The following is a 14,202-nucleotide window of genomic DNA, read 5'->3' on the forward strand; positions in this document are numbered from 1 at the left end:
CTAACTTTCTCCCAAACAATCACCATTTGGTTAGAACAGATGACATTAAAGAAAACTAAGGCCCCAATTCAGCAAGTGACACTGTCAAGAAAACCCCTGAGCTTGTAAATACCACACTACAGGACTGGGGCCTAAATTTGCGAAAAATGAGCATGTTCTTGTCATCATGTTGTGCTGGTCAGAGTGCTTGGATGACACTGACTTTATAAAAGCAGCAAAGAATCCTGTGGCACCTTATAGACTAACAGACGTTTTGCAGCATGAGCTTTCGTGGGTGAATAGAAGTGGGTATTCACCCACGAAAGCTCATGCTGCAAAAAAGACGGTTACTCACCTGTAGTAACTGTTGTTCTTCGAGATGTGTTGCTCCAATCCATTCCAGTTAGGTGTGCGCGCTGCGCGTGCACGGCTCTTCGGAAGATTTTTACCCTAGCAACTCCGGCGGGCCGGCTGGGCGCCCCCTGGAGTGGCGCCGCTATAGCGCAGAATATATACCCCAGCCGGCCCGTCCGCTCCTCAGTTCCTTCTTGCCGGCTACTCCGACAGTGGGGAAGGAGGGCGGGTCTGGAATGGATTGGAGCAACACATCTCGAAGAACAACAGTTACTACAGGTGAGTAACCGTCTTTTCTTCGAGTGATTGCTCCAATGCATTCCAGTTAGGTGATTCCCAAGCCTTACCTAGGCGGTGGGGTCGGAGTGAGACGTGGCAGAGTGTAAAACTGCTGAGCCGAAGGCTGCGTCGTCTCGAGACTGCTGCACCAACGCGTAGTGGGAGGCGAAGGTGTGGACCGAAGACCATGTGGCCGCTCGACAGATGTCCTGGATGGGGACCTGGCTCAGGAAGGCGGCAGACGAGGCTTGCGCCCTCGTGGAATGAGCGCTGAAGCAGCCCGGGGGCACGCGAGCCAGCTCGTAGCATGCTCTGATGCACTGAGTTACCCAGGAGGAGATGCGCTGGGAAGAGACCGGCTCACCTTTCATGCGATCGGCGACTGCTATGAAGAGCTGTGTAGACCGCCGAAAAGGCTTCGTCCGCTCGATGTAAAAAGCGAGCGCTCTACAGACGTCGAGGGTGTGGAGCTGTTGTTCCCGAGGCGAGGCATGGGGCTTCGGGAAGAAGACCGGGAGAAAGATGTCCTGATTGAGGTGGAAAGCCGAGACCACTTTTGGCAGGAAGGCCGGATGCGGACGAAGCTGCACCTTGTCTGTGTGGAAGACGGTGTATGGCGGACCTACCGTCAGCGCCCGGAGCTCCGAGACTCGTCTGGCCGATGTTATGGCGACGAGGAAGGCCGTCTTCCAGGAGAGGTAAAGAAGAGAACATGTGGCCATCGGTTCGAATGGCGGACCCATGAGTTTGGACAGGACGAGGTTCAAATCCCAGGTTGGGGCCGGACGCCGCACCGGCGGGTACAATCGGTCCAGGCCTTTCAGGAAGCGGGAGACCATCGGATTGGAAAAGATGGAGCGACCTTCCAGAGAAGGACGAAAAGCGGACACCGCTGCCAGGTGTACCCGCAAGGAGGAGACCGCCAGACCTTGCTCCTTAAGGTACCAAAGGTAGTCCAAGATGGTAGGGACGGGTACGACGAAAGGGTTGAGCCCTCGTTGGTCACACCAGAGCGCGAACCTCTTCCATTTCGCCAGGTAGGTGGAGCGAGTGGAAGGCTTTCTGCTCTCAAGCAGGACTTGCTGCACGGCCGCCGAACAGTCCCTCTCTGCGTGGGTCAACCACGCAGGTACCAGGCTGTAAGATGGAGGGACTGCAGGTTCGGATGGTGGAGTCTGCCGAAGTCCTGCGTGATGAGGTCCGGACATAACGGGAGGGGGATGGGATCCCGAACGGAGAGCTCGAGCAGCAGGGTGTACCAATGCTGTCTCGGCCAGGCCGGAGCCACGAGTATGACGGTGGCCCGATCCCTCCGCAGCTTCTGGAGCACTCTGTGCACGAGCGGAAAAGGAGGGAAGGCATAGAGGAGGTGAGTCTGCCAGGGATACAGGAAGGCGTCCGAGAGAGAGCCCGGCGAGTGACCTCGGAACGAGCAAAACTGGAGACACTTCCTGTTCGCCTTGGAGGCGAAGAGGTCGACCCGGGGAAACCCCCACCTCTGGAAAATCGTATGTGCAACGTCGGGACGAAGGGACCACTCGTGGGAGAGAAACGACCTGCTGAGATGATCGGCCAGCGTGTTCTGCACTCCCGGAAGAAAAGACACTTCTAGGTGAATGGAGTGGGTCACGCAGAAGTCCCACAGGCGGATCGCTTCCTCGCAAAGGGGGGGAAGAGCGGGCTCCGCCCTGCTTGTTTACATAGTACATCGCAGCGGTGTTGTCCGTGAGTACTGTTACACAATGGCGTTGTAGGTGGGAGCAGAAGGTCCGGCAGGCGAGGCGGATGGCACGGAGCTCACGGACATTGATGTGTAGCGCGAGTTCCTGGGGCGACCAAAGGCCTTGGGTGTGAAGCTCGCCCAGGTGGGCCCCCCAACCGAGCGCTGAGGCATCCGTGGTCAGCGTGACGGATGGGCGAGGAGGATGGAACGGGACCCCCGCACACACGACCTCCGGGGTGAGCCACCAGTGGAGGGAGTCGAGGGCCGTCCTGTTGACCGTGACCACCATGTCGATGGGGTCTCGATGAGGCCGGTACACCGACGCGAGCCAGGACTGGAACGGGCGGAGGTGGAGCCGCGCGTACGCGGTCACATACGTGCATGCTGCCATGTGACCCAGAAGGCGTAGGCAGGAGCGCACGGTTGTGGTCGGGAAGGCGACGAGATCCCGGATGATGGAGGCCATCGTCTGGTGCCGGGCGCGAGGAAGAGAGGCCCTGGCAACCGTGGAGTCGAGAACCGCTCCGATGAACTCCAGCCGCTGCGTTGGGAACAAAGTGGACTTCTCCGTGTTGATGAGAAGACCAAGCCGCTGAAAGAGAGACAGAATTTCTGCCATCTGTTCTATCACAAGCTGACGGGACTGAGCTCGGACCAGCCAGTCGTCGAGATACGGGTAGACGTGCATCTGACGATGGCGGAGGGCTGCTGCTACGACTGCCATGCATTTTGTAAATACCCTCGGTGCCGTGGAGAGTCCAAATGGCAACACGGCGAACTGGTAGTGAGCATTGTTGACCACAAACCGAAGGTAACGGCGATGAGGAGGATAGATCGCGACATGGAAGTAGGCGTCCTTCATGTCGAGGGCGGCAAACCAGTCTCCCGGATCCAGGGAAGGAATAATGGTCCCCAGGGTGACCATACGAAACTTGGCCTTGAGCAGGTATTTGTTCAGCTCGCGAAGGTCCAGGATAGGACGTAGCCCGCCTTTCGCCTTGGGGATGAGAAAATAACGGGAGTAGAATCCCCTGCCCCGCCTGTCTTGAGGCACTGCTTCTATGGCACCCACGCTCAACAGAGTCTGAACCTCTTGTAAGAGGACTTGCTCGTGAGAGGGGTCCCTGAAGAGGGACAGGGAGGGTGGGTGGGATGGCGGGGGTGAAACAAATTGAAGGCGGTATCCCGACTGGACTGTTTGAAGCACCCAGTTGTCCGATGTTAAGCGGGACCACGCCGAAAAGAAATGGGAAAGGCGGTTGTAAAATAAAGGGGAAGGATCCGGTAGGGAGAGTGATGGGCCGTCCTCGATCGCCCCATCAAAAGGCCTGCTTAGCCCCCTGAGGGGCCTTGGAAGAGGCCTGGCCCTGGTTGCGGCGGTTGCCGGACGGACGACGGCGATTTTGGGCCGGTCGTCGGCTGACATAGGGGCGATAGCGCTGTTGGTAGCGGGAGGGCTGTGGCCGGAAGGGCCTGCGCTGCGTCGCCGGCGTATGCATGCCTAGCGTGCGGATGGCAATGCGCCCGTCCTTCATGGTCTGGATCCGAGAATCTGTCTTTTCGGAAAACAGACCCTGGGTGTCGAAGGGAAGGTCCTGGAGGGTATGCTGCACCTCCGGCGGCAGGGTGGAGGACTGCAGCCAGGAGATGCGCCTCATTGTCACGCCGGATGCCAAGGTTCGAGCCCCGGAGTCCGCGGCGTCAAGGGCGGCCGTAATAGATGACCGGGAGGACTTCTTTCCCTCGTCCAGCAAGGCGGAGAACTCCTGGCGTGATGTGGAAGGCAGGAGCTCCGTGAACTTCGCCAGGGACGTCAGAATGTCAAAGACGTACCTGGCGAGGAGGACCATGATGTTTGCGATCCTCAGCTGCAAACCCCCTGCGGAGTAGATCTTACGGCCGAGCAAGTCCATGCGCTTGGCGTCCTTGGACTTAGGCGCAGCGGCAGGCTGGCCGTGCCTCTCGCGGTCGTTAACAGATTGGACTACGAGGGAGTCCGGGGTTGGGTGGGAGTAAAGGTACTCATAGCCTGATGGTGGGGCTGAGTACTTCCGCTCGACCCCGCGTGCTGTTGGTGGAATGGAAGCGGGGGTCTGCCAGAGCGTAGTGGCGTTTTTTTGAATGGTCCGGACAAAGGGTAACGCCACGCGGACAGGAGCGTCCGCACCCACCACGTTGGTGATTGGATCCTCCTCCTCGACGGGAAGATTCATGGACGCCGCCACCCTGCGAAGCAGGTCTTGGAAGGCCCGGAGGTCAATGGGCGGGGGTTCGCTGGCCGCAGCACCTGGCACCGCCTCGTCCGGCGAGGATGATGAAGAAGCACCCTGCAGAACCGGCTCAGGCTCCACGGCCGGTGGCTGAATCATAGAATCATAGAATCTCAGGGTTGGAAGGGACCTCAGGAGGTCATCTAGTCCAACCCCCTGCTCAAAGCAGGACCAAACCCAACTAAATCATCCCAGCCAGGGCTTTGTCAAGCCTGACCTTAAAAACCTCTAAGGAAGGAGATTCCACTACCTCCCTAGGTAACCCATTCCAGTTCTTCACCACCCTACTAGTGAAAAAGTTTTTCCTAATATCCAACCTAAACCTCCCCCTCTGCAACTTGAGACCATTACTCCTTGTTCTGTCATCTTCTACCACTGAGAACAGCCTAGATCCATCCTCTTTGGAACCCCCTTTCAGGTAGTTGAAAGCAGCTATCAAATCCCCCCTCATTCTTCTCTTCTGCAGACTAAACAATCCCAGTTCCCTCAGCCTCTCCTCATAAGTCATGTGCTCCAGCCCCCTAATCATTTTTGTTGCCCTCCGCTGGACTCTCTCCAATTTATCCACATCCTTCTTGTAGTGTGGGGCCCAAAACTGGACACAGTACTCCAAATGAGGCCTCACCAGTGCTGAGTAGAGGGGGATGATCACATCCCTTGATCTGCTGGAAATGCCCCTACTTATACAACCCAAAATGCCATTAGCCTTCTTGGCAACAAGGGCACACTGTTGACTCATATTCAGCTTTTTGTCCACCGTAACCCCTAGGTCCTTTTCTGCAGAACTGCTGCCCAGCCATTCGGTCCCTAGTCTGTAGCAGTGCATGGGATTCTTCCGTCCTAAGTGCAGGACTCTGCACTTGTCCTTGTTGAACCTCATCATATTTCTTTTGTCCCAATCCTCTAATTTGTCTAGGTCCCTCTGTATCCTATCCCTACCCTCCAGCGTATCAACCACTCCTCCCAGTTTAGTGTCATCTGCAAACTTGCTAAGGGTGCAGTCCACACCATCCTCCAGATCGTTAATGAAGATATTGAACAAAACCGGCCCCAGCACCGACCCTTGGGGCACTCCACTTGATACCGGCTGCCATCTAGACATGGAACCATTGATCACTACCCGTTGAGCCCGACCATCTAGCCAGTTTTCTATCCACCTTACCGTCCATTCATCCAGCCCAGACTTCTTTAACTTGCTGGCAAGAATACTGTGGGAGACTGTATCAAAAGCTTTGCTAAAATCCAGAAATAGTAGATCCACTGCTCCGAATCGTGAGGCACGGGTGATTGGCGGGCCGGATGAGCAGAGGGCTCGTGCGGAGGAGAGGGAGGCGGCCGGCTAACAGTCGCTTCAGGGACCCTGGTGCCGGTGGTCACATCCCTCCTGAGAAATGGGATACCCTGCCCTTCATGCTGTCCCCATGGGACCCAGTAGCCCCACTGCTCATGAGGGAGTCCTTGTGGGGTCGGCCACCGGTGGGTAGTATCATCGGCACCGGAGGCCACGGACGCTGTGCGGGATGGCCAAGGCGGTGCTGTGGTGCCGACGGACTGAACCGCTGAAGGCGGGACGCCCTGCACCGACGGCACCGAGAGTCGATACGCAGAGCGCCGACGGGACGGTGACCGGGAGCGTGGGCTTCGGCGGTGCCGGGAGCTCGACCGGCGCCGGGAGCTCGACCGGGACCGGGATCCGCGGTGCCGGGAGTGACTCCGAGAGTCGCGGTGCCGAGACGACCTCCGACGGTACGGTGACCTGGATCGGTGCCGGGAGTGCGACCGGTACCGAGATCGAGAGCGGTACCGGGACTCAGACCGGCGTCGGGATGGCGCTCGGTGCCGTGAAGAGGAGCGGCGACGAGATCCCGAACGGCGGGACGGGGACCTGCGCCGGGACCGGGACCGGGACCGTCTTCCATGCCGCTCGTCGATAGAGGGCGGTCTTGTCATCCTGGCTGGCTTGCCCAGAGAGACAACAGCCCGCACCGGCGGTGCCGGGGGCCGGAGGCTCGGAGCCTCTATGAGCCTGATTAGGTCTCTCGCGGAGGAGAATGTCTCCGGCGTCGAAGGCAGCCTTGGCTCAACCTCGGTCGGTGCCGGGGAGCGGGGCGGTGCCGGACTCGACGGCGCTTGCGGAGCCGGAGTCGAGGGCTCAGGGCCCGCTTTACGCACTGCCGTAGCCACTCTCGTGGCGGACTCTGTGCGTGCCTTCGCTACAGCCTTCGCCAGTTTCTGCTTGCGTGCAGGCGAGAGCGAGCGGTGCCGGGTCGTCTTAGGCGGCGGTTTAGGTACCGTGTCCACGGTGCCGGAGCCGGTCGGTGCCGCGGGTGCACTCTGCACCGAAGAAGCCCTCGGTGCCGGCGCTGACGGTGCCGGGGGCTGAAGGGACGCCTCCATAAGGAGCTGCTTGAGGCGACTGTCTCTGTCCTTACGCGTCCGCGGCTTAAAAGCCGAACAAATGGCACACTTGTCTGTGCAGTGTGCCTCGCCCAGGCAACGGAGGCAGGAGCCGTGAGGGTCACCCACTGGCATAGGCCTCTGGCACGCTGCACAGGGCTTAAAGCCCGGTGCCTTGGGCATGAGCCCGCACCGGGGAGGGGGAGGGAGGAAGTACTCCCCCTATCCTTATCTAAACTAACTAACCACTAAAACTAACTATACTAACAGTAAGAACTATATACAAAAATAAGTAGAGAGAGCTAGGGATGTGGAGGACTACTGAGCACTCCACAGTTCCGACTGCCGTCACGGGCGGGAAGAAGGAACTGAGGAGCGGACGGGCCGGCTGGGGTATATATTCTGCGCTATAGCGGCGCCACTCTAGGGGGCGCCCAGCCGGCCCGCCGGAGTTGCTAGGGTAAAAATCTTCCGAAGAGCCGTGCACGCACGGCGCGCACACCTAACTGGAATGCATTGGAGCAATCACTCGAAGAAGAACGTCTGTTAGTCTATAAGGTGCCACAGGATTCTTTGCTGCTTTTACAGAACCAGACTAACACGGCTACCCCTCTGATACTGACTTTATAAGAGATCCCCAATCCACCACATATACCTATGTCCTAAAGTCTAGGTGTTAGAGTAATGAGCCATTTAGAAAAGCAGAACAATTCAATTATTTAACCCTCCCTCCACCCCCCAAGAAGTATTTCATGCATTCATTTCTAAAAGTAGTAGAACTTCCTACCACTTATATAATCCAGAGGATAGTGCAGTTCAGGAGTGAGGCCCCAATCCTGCTTGAAGTCAAGGAGACTACTCGTGCTTACAGTTAAGTACATCCATAAGTGTTAACAGGATTGGCCTAACGGCCTAGAACCACAGTAGTGTGAAGGCCTAAAACCACAGTAGTGTCGGTGCTGAAAGTCATATTCTGTACATTCAATCAACTTTATTTATTTTTTTGAAGACATCTTCTACAAAGCATTTCACACTATCAGGGAATGTCTTAAACTTTACCCCTGGTGTATTTACTATTTAAATTAGTTTGCCTCTCAGGAAAAGGTATGGGGAAAAATATGAAACAAAGTTATTTCATATTTTTCAGCATATTAAATTAAATTAAATTACAGCCCTTACAAAGTAATAAATGCTCTCTGCACTGGGCCATCAACTCAGCAATCAAGCTGCTTTATGATTTTATTAGTTGCGAAAAAAATTCTTACTTACCCAATTTGAATGAGCTCATTAAGTTTTGTTGCATTTTTATCATCCATACCTTTAAGTGAAAAAGAAAACAAATATAACACACTATATTAGGAATTAAATACAGGACAAATTATAATCATGTCTACTTGCCTTATAGTTTATGATGTTGTATTACAATGGGAAGATGCTTTTGATTAGCATAAAAATACCAAGGCTACAACAAAGTTCCTGAACATATTCTATTCATATGCCTCCGTACAGTACAATTCAGTTTAAGCAAGACAAGTAGGGTTTTAATTACATTTCAGTCACAGATTAAAAGACAAAAGTTCATCAGTTCTGCAAAGGCCCTAGGTTTCTCAGCGTGGATCAGACATTGCAGTATTGACTGCAAAGATACCTGCTCTTCATGCTCTGAATCTCTGTTGCTAAGGCAGCATAGCACTATGGAGAAGCCTGAAGCCCTCACAAGTTTGGATGCCATACAAGAAAAAAATAAAACACACATACACCCCCACATCCTATGCAATGTACTGCACATTTTGAAACACACATTAGCCTCAGCATCGCATGGGGGAGAGGGATAGCTCAGTGGTTTGAACATTGGCCTGCTAAACCCAAGGTTGTGGGTTCAATCCTTGAGGGGGCCATTTAGGGATTTGGGGATTGGTCCTGCTTTGAGCAGGGGGTTGGACTAGATGATCTCCTGAGGTCCCTTCCAACCCTAATAATCTATGATTCTGCTTCCGCTCTTCGCGTTCACTTAATTCTTTCCTGGCCTCTGCCACTGAATGCCTCCATGCATTAAGCTGTGCCGTATCAGTGTGAGGACTGCATGAACTCGGAAAACATGTCATCGTGAGTGCGTTTTTTTTCACCTTCTAATCTGTGATAACCTCAGGGACGGAGATGATAGGGGGAGTGTATAAACATTCTACGCGCTACGATTCTGGGGGGACTGCATGGTCACCTGTGCTGCTGAGTTTGCCATGCTGACCAAACAGGAAATGAAATTCAAAAGTTCCCGGGGCTAGTGTACCTGGCTAGTGCATTAGAGTTCGAAGTACTGTCCAGAGCTGTCACAATGAAGCACTCTGTATTGGCCTCCAGGAGCTATCCCAGTCAATTTGTGTTTGCACTACCTCAAATTCAACCCAGCAAAGTCGATTTTAGTGCTATTCCCCTAGCTGGGGAGGAGTACAGAAGTCGATTTTAGAGCCCTTTAGGTCAACAGAATGGGGCTGGTTGTGTGGATGCATTCATTTTTAAATCGACCTAATGCGGCTAAATTTGACCTATCCCGTATGGTAGACCAGGCCTAAGACAAGGTGTGGAGAAGCGGGAGATACACTGCTGGTGTCTTCTATTGACAATGCAACCTGCCCTGACTTTGTCATGAAGCAAATCAAAATTGCTTCTCCAAGATGGGCGAGCACACTGGAGATCTTTGAACTAACAGAATAAAGTGAATGTGAACAGTCTGAACAGTTCAATTCATGAGACAATAAAGTAAAATCCCCTAGTGAGGAGAGAATATAGTAAAAAGTCCCCAGGGGCACTACTATACAGTAGGGAATTCAAATGATCCACCAGTTATGCCTTCTTTTTTGTTATTTTATAAATAATGCAGTCTTTAAAAGGAAATAAAGTTTAGAACATTCTACATTTAGTTCCCACATCCCGCTGGCAAAGCCATACACATAGATGCTACACCATCCCTGCTAGGGCACTGGTCCCACCAAAAACACTTGGGTCTAGACTGAATGAAACACATAGGACAAACTAGTGCGGACAGGGCTAAAGAAGTTGATTTATTTAGAATGCATCTTACCGAACAGTTAATGTTTATTCATTTTATCAACAATAAAAACTTAATCAGTCTTAAAGTATTTATTGTTATATAAAGATTTAAAGCCTGATTTGGAGAACAGCATCATCCCAGACTGTGATTTTGCAGGCACAAATAATGGCAGATGCAAGTGATATAGTTTATACATTTAATTGCTTGATTTTCAGGAACAACCAGGTAGCCAGATACATAAATTAAAAATGTATTTCACTTGCAAAACTGTGGATGGTTCTTTAAAAAAAATAAAAATAAAAATAAAAAAAAAGAAAGGACAATTACTCACCTTCTAATAATTGTTGTTCGATGCGTTGTTCACATCCAATCCAAACAGGTGTGTGCATGCCATGTGCACAGTTGTCGGCAACTTCTTCCCTCAGCAGCACCCATCGGGTCGGCTAGGGAACCCCTGGAGTGGCGCCCTCATGGCGCTCAATATATGACCCTGCCGACCCGACCCCCCTTCAGTTCCTTCTTGCCGGCTACTCCGACAGAGGGGAAAGAGGGTGGGTATTGGAATTGACAAGACCACCACATTTCGAAGAACAGCAGTTACAAGAAGGTGAGTAACCGTCTTTTCTTCTTCAAGTGTTTGTTCATGTTGATTCCAATTAGGTGACTCCCAAGCTCTCCCATGGGGATGGGGTCGGAGTTAAGGAATCACTAATTGGAGACCCGCTCTGTTAAAAGCTGAGCCATCTCTAGAATGCTGCGTGATGGCATAGTGGGTGGTAAATGTGTGCACCGAGGACCAGGTTGCCACTCTGCAGATTTCCTGGATAGGCACCTGGGCCAGGAAAGCAGCAGACAAGGTTTGAGCTTGTATCGAGTGGGCAGTAATAGCCAGAGCTGGGAACTTGGCAAGGTCATAACAGGGACGAATGCAGTCCATGATCCAGGAAGAAATGCATTGTGAGGAGACCAGAAGCCCTTTCATGCAGTCTGCCACTGCTAAAAAGAGTTGGTTTGACTTCCTGAAAGGCTTCATGCACTCAGTGTAGAATGCTAGCACTCTCTGCACAGCAAATGAAGCATCTGCTCCTGTGCATTAGCATGTGGCTTGGGAAAGAAAACTGGTAGAAAAATGGCTTGGCCAATGTGGAATTGGGATACCACCTTGGGCAGGAAGGTGGAGTGCAGCCTGAGCTGTACTTTGTCCTTGAGGGGATGGGAGTGGGGGAGGAGGCGGCAGAGGTTAACACTTTCAACTTTGACACCCTCCTGGCTGATGTGATGGCAACCAGAAATGCCACCTTCCATGAGAGATACAGAAGGGAGCATGTAGCCAGTGGCTCAAAGAGGACCCCCCCATTAGCCTAGCTAGGACTAGATTGAGGTCCCAAGCAGGTGGATGCGACTGTGGATATAGCCATTCCATGCCCTTAAGGAAACAGCCCACCACAGGATTGGCGAATACCAAACAACCTAACTCTCCCAGGTGGAACGCTGAGATGGCCACGAGGTGTACTTTGATGGATGATCCGGCCAAACCTTGCTGCGTCCGATGCAGTAGATAGTCCAGGATGAATGGTATAGATGCCTGAAGTGGAGGTACGTGACTGCGCTCACACCAGCACAAGAACCTTTTCCACACAGCTAGATAAGTGGCCCTGGTGGAAGGTTTCCTGCTACCAAGCAGCACCTCCCTCACCGATTCCGTGCATTGGTGCTCCATTGGGTTTAGCCTTGAAGCTTCCAAGCCATGAAATGCAGGGACTGGAGGTCCAATTGAAGCAGGCGGCCGTGGTCCTTTGTGATCAGATCAGAAAGGAGTGGCAGCGCGATCGGGATGTCCACTGACAGCTCCAGAAGCGTGGTGTATCTAGGCTGGCTAACTTAGTGAGGAGGGCTTTAAACTAGGTTCACCGGGGGAAGGAGACCAAAGCCCTGAGGTAAGTGGGGAAATGGGATACCGGGAGGAAGCACGAGCAGGAGAGTGCAAGAGGGGAGGAGTCCTGTCTCGGACTGAGAAAGCGGGACAATCAGCGAGTTATCTTAAGTGCCTATACACAAATGCAAGAAGCATGGGAAACAAGCAGGGAGAACTGGAAGTCCTGGCACAGTCAGGGAACTATGATGTGTTTGGAATAAAAGAGACTTGGTAGGATAACTCACATGACTGGAGTACTGTCATGGATGGTTATAAACTGTTCAGGAAGGACAGGGAGGGCAGAAAAGGTGGGGGAGTTGCATTGTAAGTAAGAGAGCAGTATGACTGCTCAGAGCTCTGGTATGAAACTGCAGAAAAACCTGAGAGTCTCTGGATTAAGTTTAGAAGTGTGAGCAACAAGGGTGATGTCGTGATGGGAATCTGCTATAGACCACCAGACCAGGGAGATGAGGTGGACAAGGCTTTCTTCCGGCAACTAGCAGAAGGTACTAGATGGCAGGCCCTGGTTCTCATGGGAGACTTTAATCACCCTGATATCTGCTGGGAGAGCAATACAGCGGTGCACAGATAATCCAGGAAGTTTTTGGAAAGCGTAGGGGACAATTTCCTGGAGGAACCAACTAGGGGCAGAGCTCTTCTTGAACTGCTACTCACAAACTGAGAAGAGTTAGTAGGGGAAGCAAAACTGGATGGGAACCTGGGAGGCAGTGACCATGAAATGGTCAAGTTCAGGATCCTGACACAAGGAAGAAAGGAGAGCAGCAGAATACAGACCCTGGGACTTCAGAAAAGCAGACTTCGACTCCCTCAGGGAGCTGATGGACAGGATCTCCTGGGAAAATAACGAGGGGGAAAGGAGTCCACAAGAGCTGGCTGTATTTTAAAGAATCCTTATTGAGGTTGCAGGAAAAACCATCCCGGTGTGTAGGAAGATAGTAAATATGGCAGGCGACCAGCTTGGCTTAACAGAGAAATCCTTGCTGATTTTAAATGCAAAAAAGAAGCTTACAAGAAGTGGAAGACTGGACAAATGACCAGGGAGGAGCATAAACATATTGCTCAGGCATACAGGAGTGAAATCAGGAAGGCCAAATCACACTTGGAGTTGCAGCTAGCAAGAGTTGTTAAGCGTAACAAGAAGGGTTTCTTCAGGTATGTTAGCAACAAGAAGAAAGTCAAGGAAAGTGTGGGCCCCTTACTGAATGAGGGAGGCAACCTAGTGACAGAGGATATGGAAAAAGCTAATGTACTCAATTTTTTTTGCCTCTGTCTTCACAAACAAGGTCAGCTCCCAGACTGCTGCACTGGGCAGCACAGTATGGGGAGAAGGTGACCAGCCCTCTGTGGAGAAAGAAGTGGTTTGGGACTATTTAGAAAAACTGGACGAGCACAAGTCCATGGGGCTGGATGCGCTGCATCCAAGGGTGCTAAAGGAGTTGGCGGATGTGATTGCAGAGCCATTGGCCATTATCTTTGAAAACTCATGGTGAATGGGGGAGGTCCCAGATGACTGGAAAAAGGCTACTGTAGTGCCCATCTTTAAAAGAGGGAAGAAGGAGGATCCGGGGAACTACAGGCCAGTCAGAATCACCTCTGTCCCTGGAAAAATCATGGAGCAGGTAATCAAGGAATCAATTCTGAAGCACTTAGAGGAGAGGAAAGTGATCAGGAACAGTCAGCATGGATTCACCAAGGGCAAGTCATGCCTGACTAACCTAATTGCCTTCTATGAGGAAATAACTGGGTCTGTGGATGAGGGAAAGGCAGTGGATGTGCTATTCCTTGACTTTAGCAAAGCTTTTGATACCGTCTCCCACAGTATTTTTGCCAGCAAGTTAAAGAAGTATGGGCTGAATGATTGGACTATAAGGTGGATAGAAAGCTGGCTAGATCATCGGGCTCAACGGGTAGTGATCAATGGCTCCATGTCTAGTTGGCAGCCGGTTTCAAGTGGAGTGCCCCAAGGGTCGGTCCTGGGGCCAGTTTTGTTCAATCTTCATTAATGATCTGGAGGATGGCATGGACTGCACTCTCAGCAAGTTTGCAGATGACACTAAACTTGGACGAGTGATAGATACGCTGGAGGGTAGGGATAGGATACAGAGGGACCTAGACAAATTAGAGGACTGGGCCAAAAGAAACCTGATGAGGTTCAACAAGGACAAGTGTAGAGTCCTGCACTTAGGACGGAAGAATCCCGTTCATTGTTACAGAC

The 14,202-nt window shown here is 52.4% G+C and overlaps 1 protein-coding gene across 8 annotated transcripts in view; it reads right to left on the reverse strand.

Moving 5' to 3' along the window:
* The window catches only part of CRAMP1 (cramped chromatin regulator homolog 1), a 120,932-nt gene that overhangs the window by 75,822 nt on the left and 30,908 nt on the right, over positions 1-14,202 (reverse strand). For all 8 annotated transcript variants that reach the window (XM_044979755.1, XM_044979754.1, XM_044979759.1 and 5 more), the window contains one exon: positions 8,272-8,320. In XM_044979755.1, the coding sequence (XP_044835690.1) occupies positions 8,272-8,320 (49 nt within the window). The remainder of the gene's footprint in view (positions 1-8,271; positions 8,321-14,202) is intronic.

This window comes from Mauremys mutica, chromosome 11, assembly GCF_020497125.1.
Source record: "Mauremys mutica isolate MM-2020 ecotype Southern chromosome 11, ASM2049712v1, whole genome shotgun sequence".
Lineage (NCBI taxonomy): Eukaryota > Metazoa > Chordata > Testudines > Geoemydidae > Mauremys > Mauremys mutica.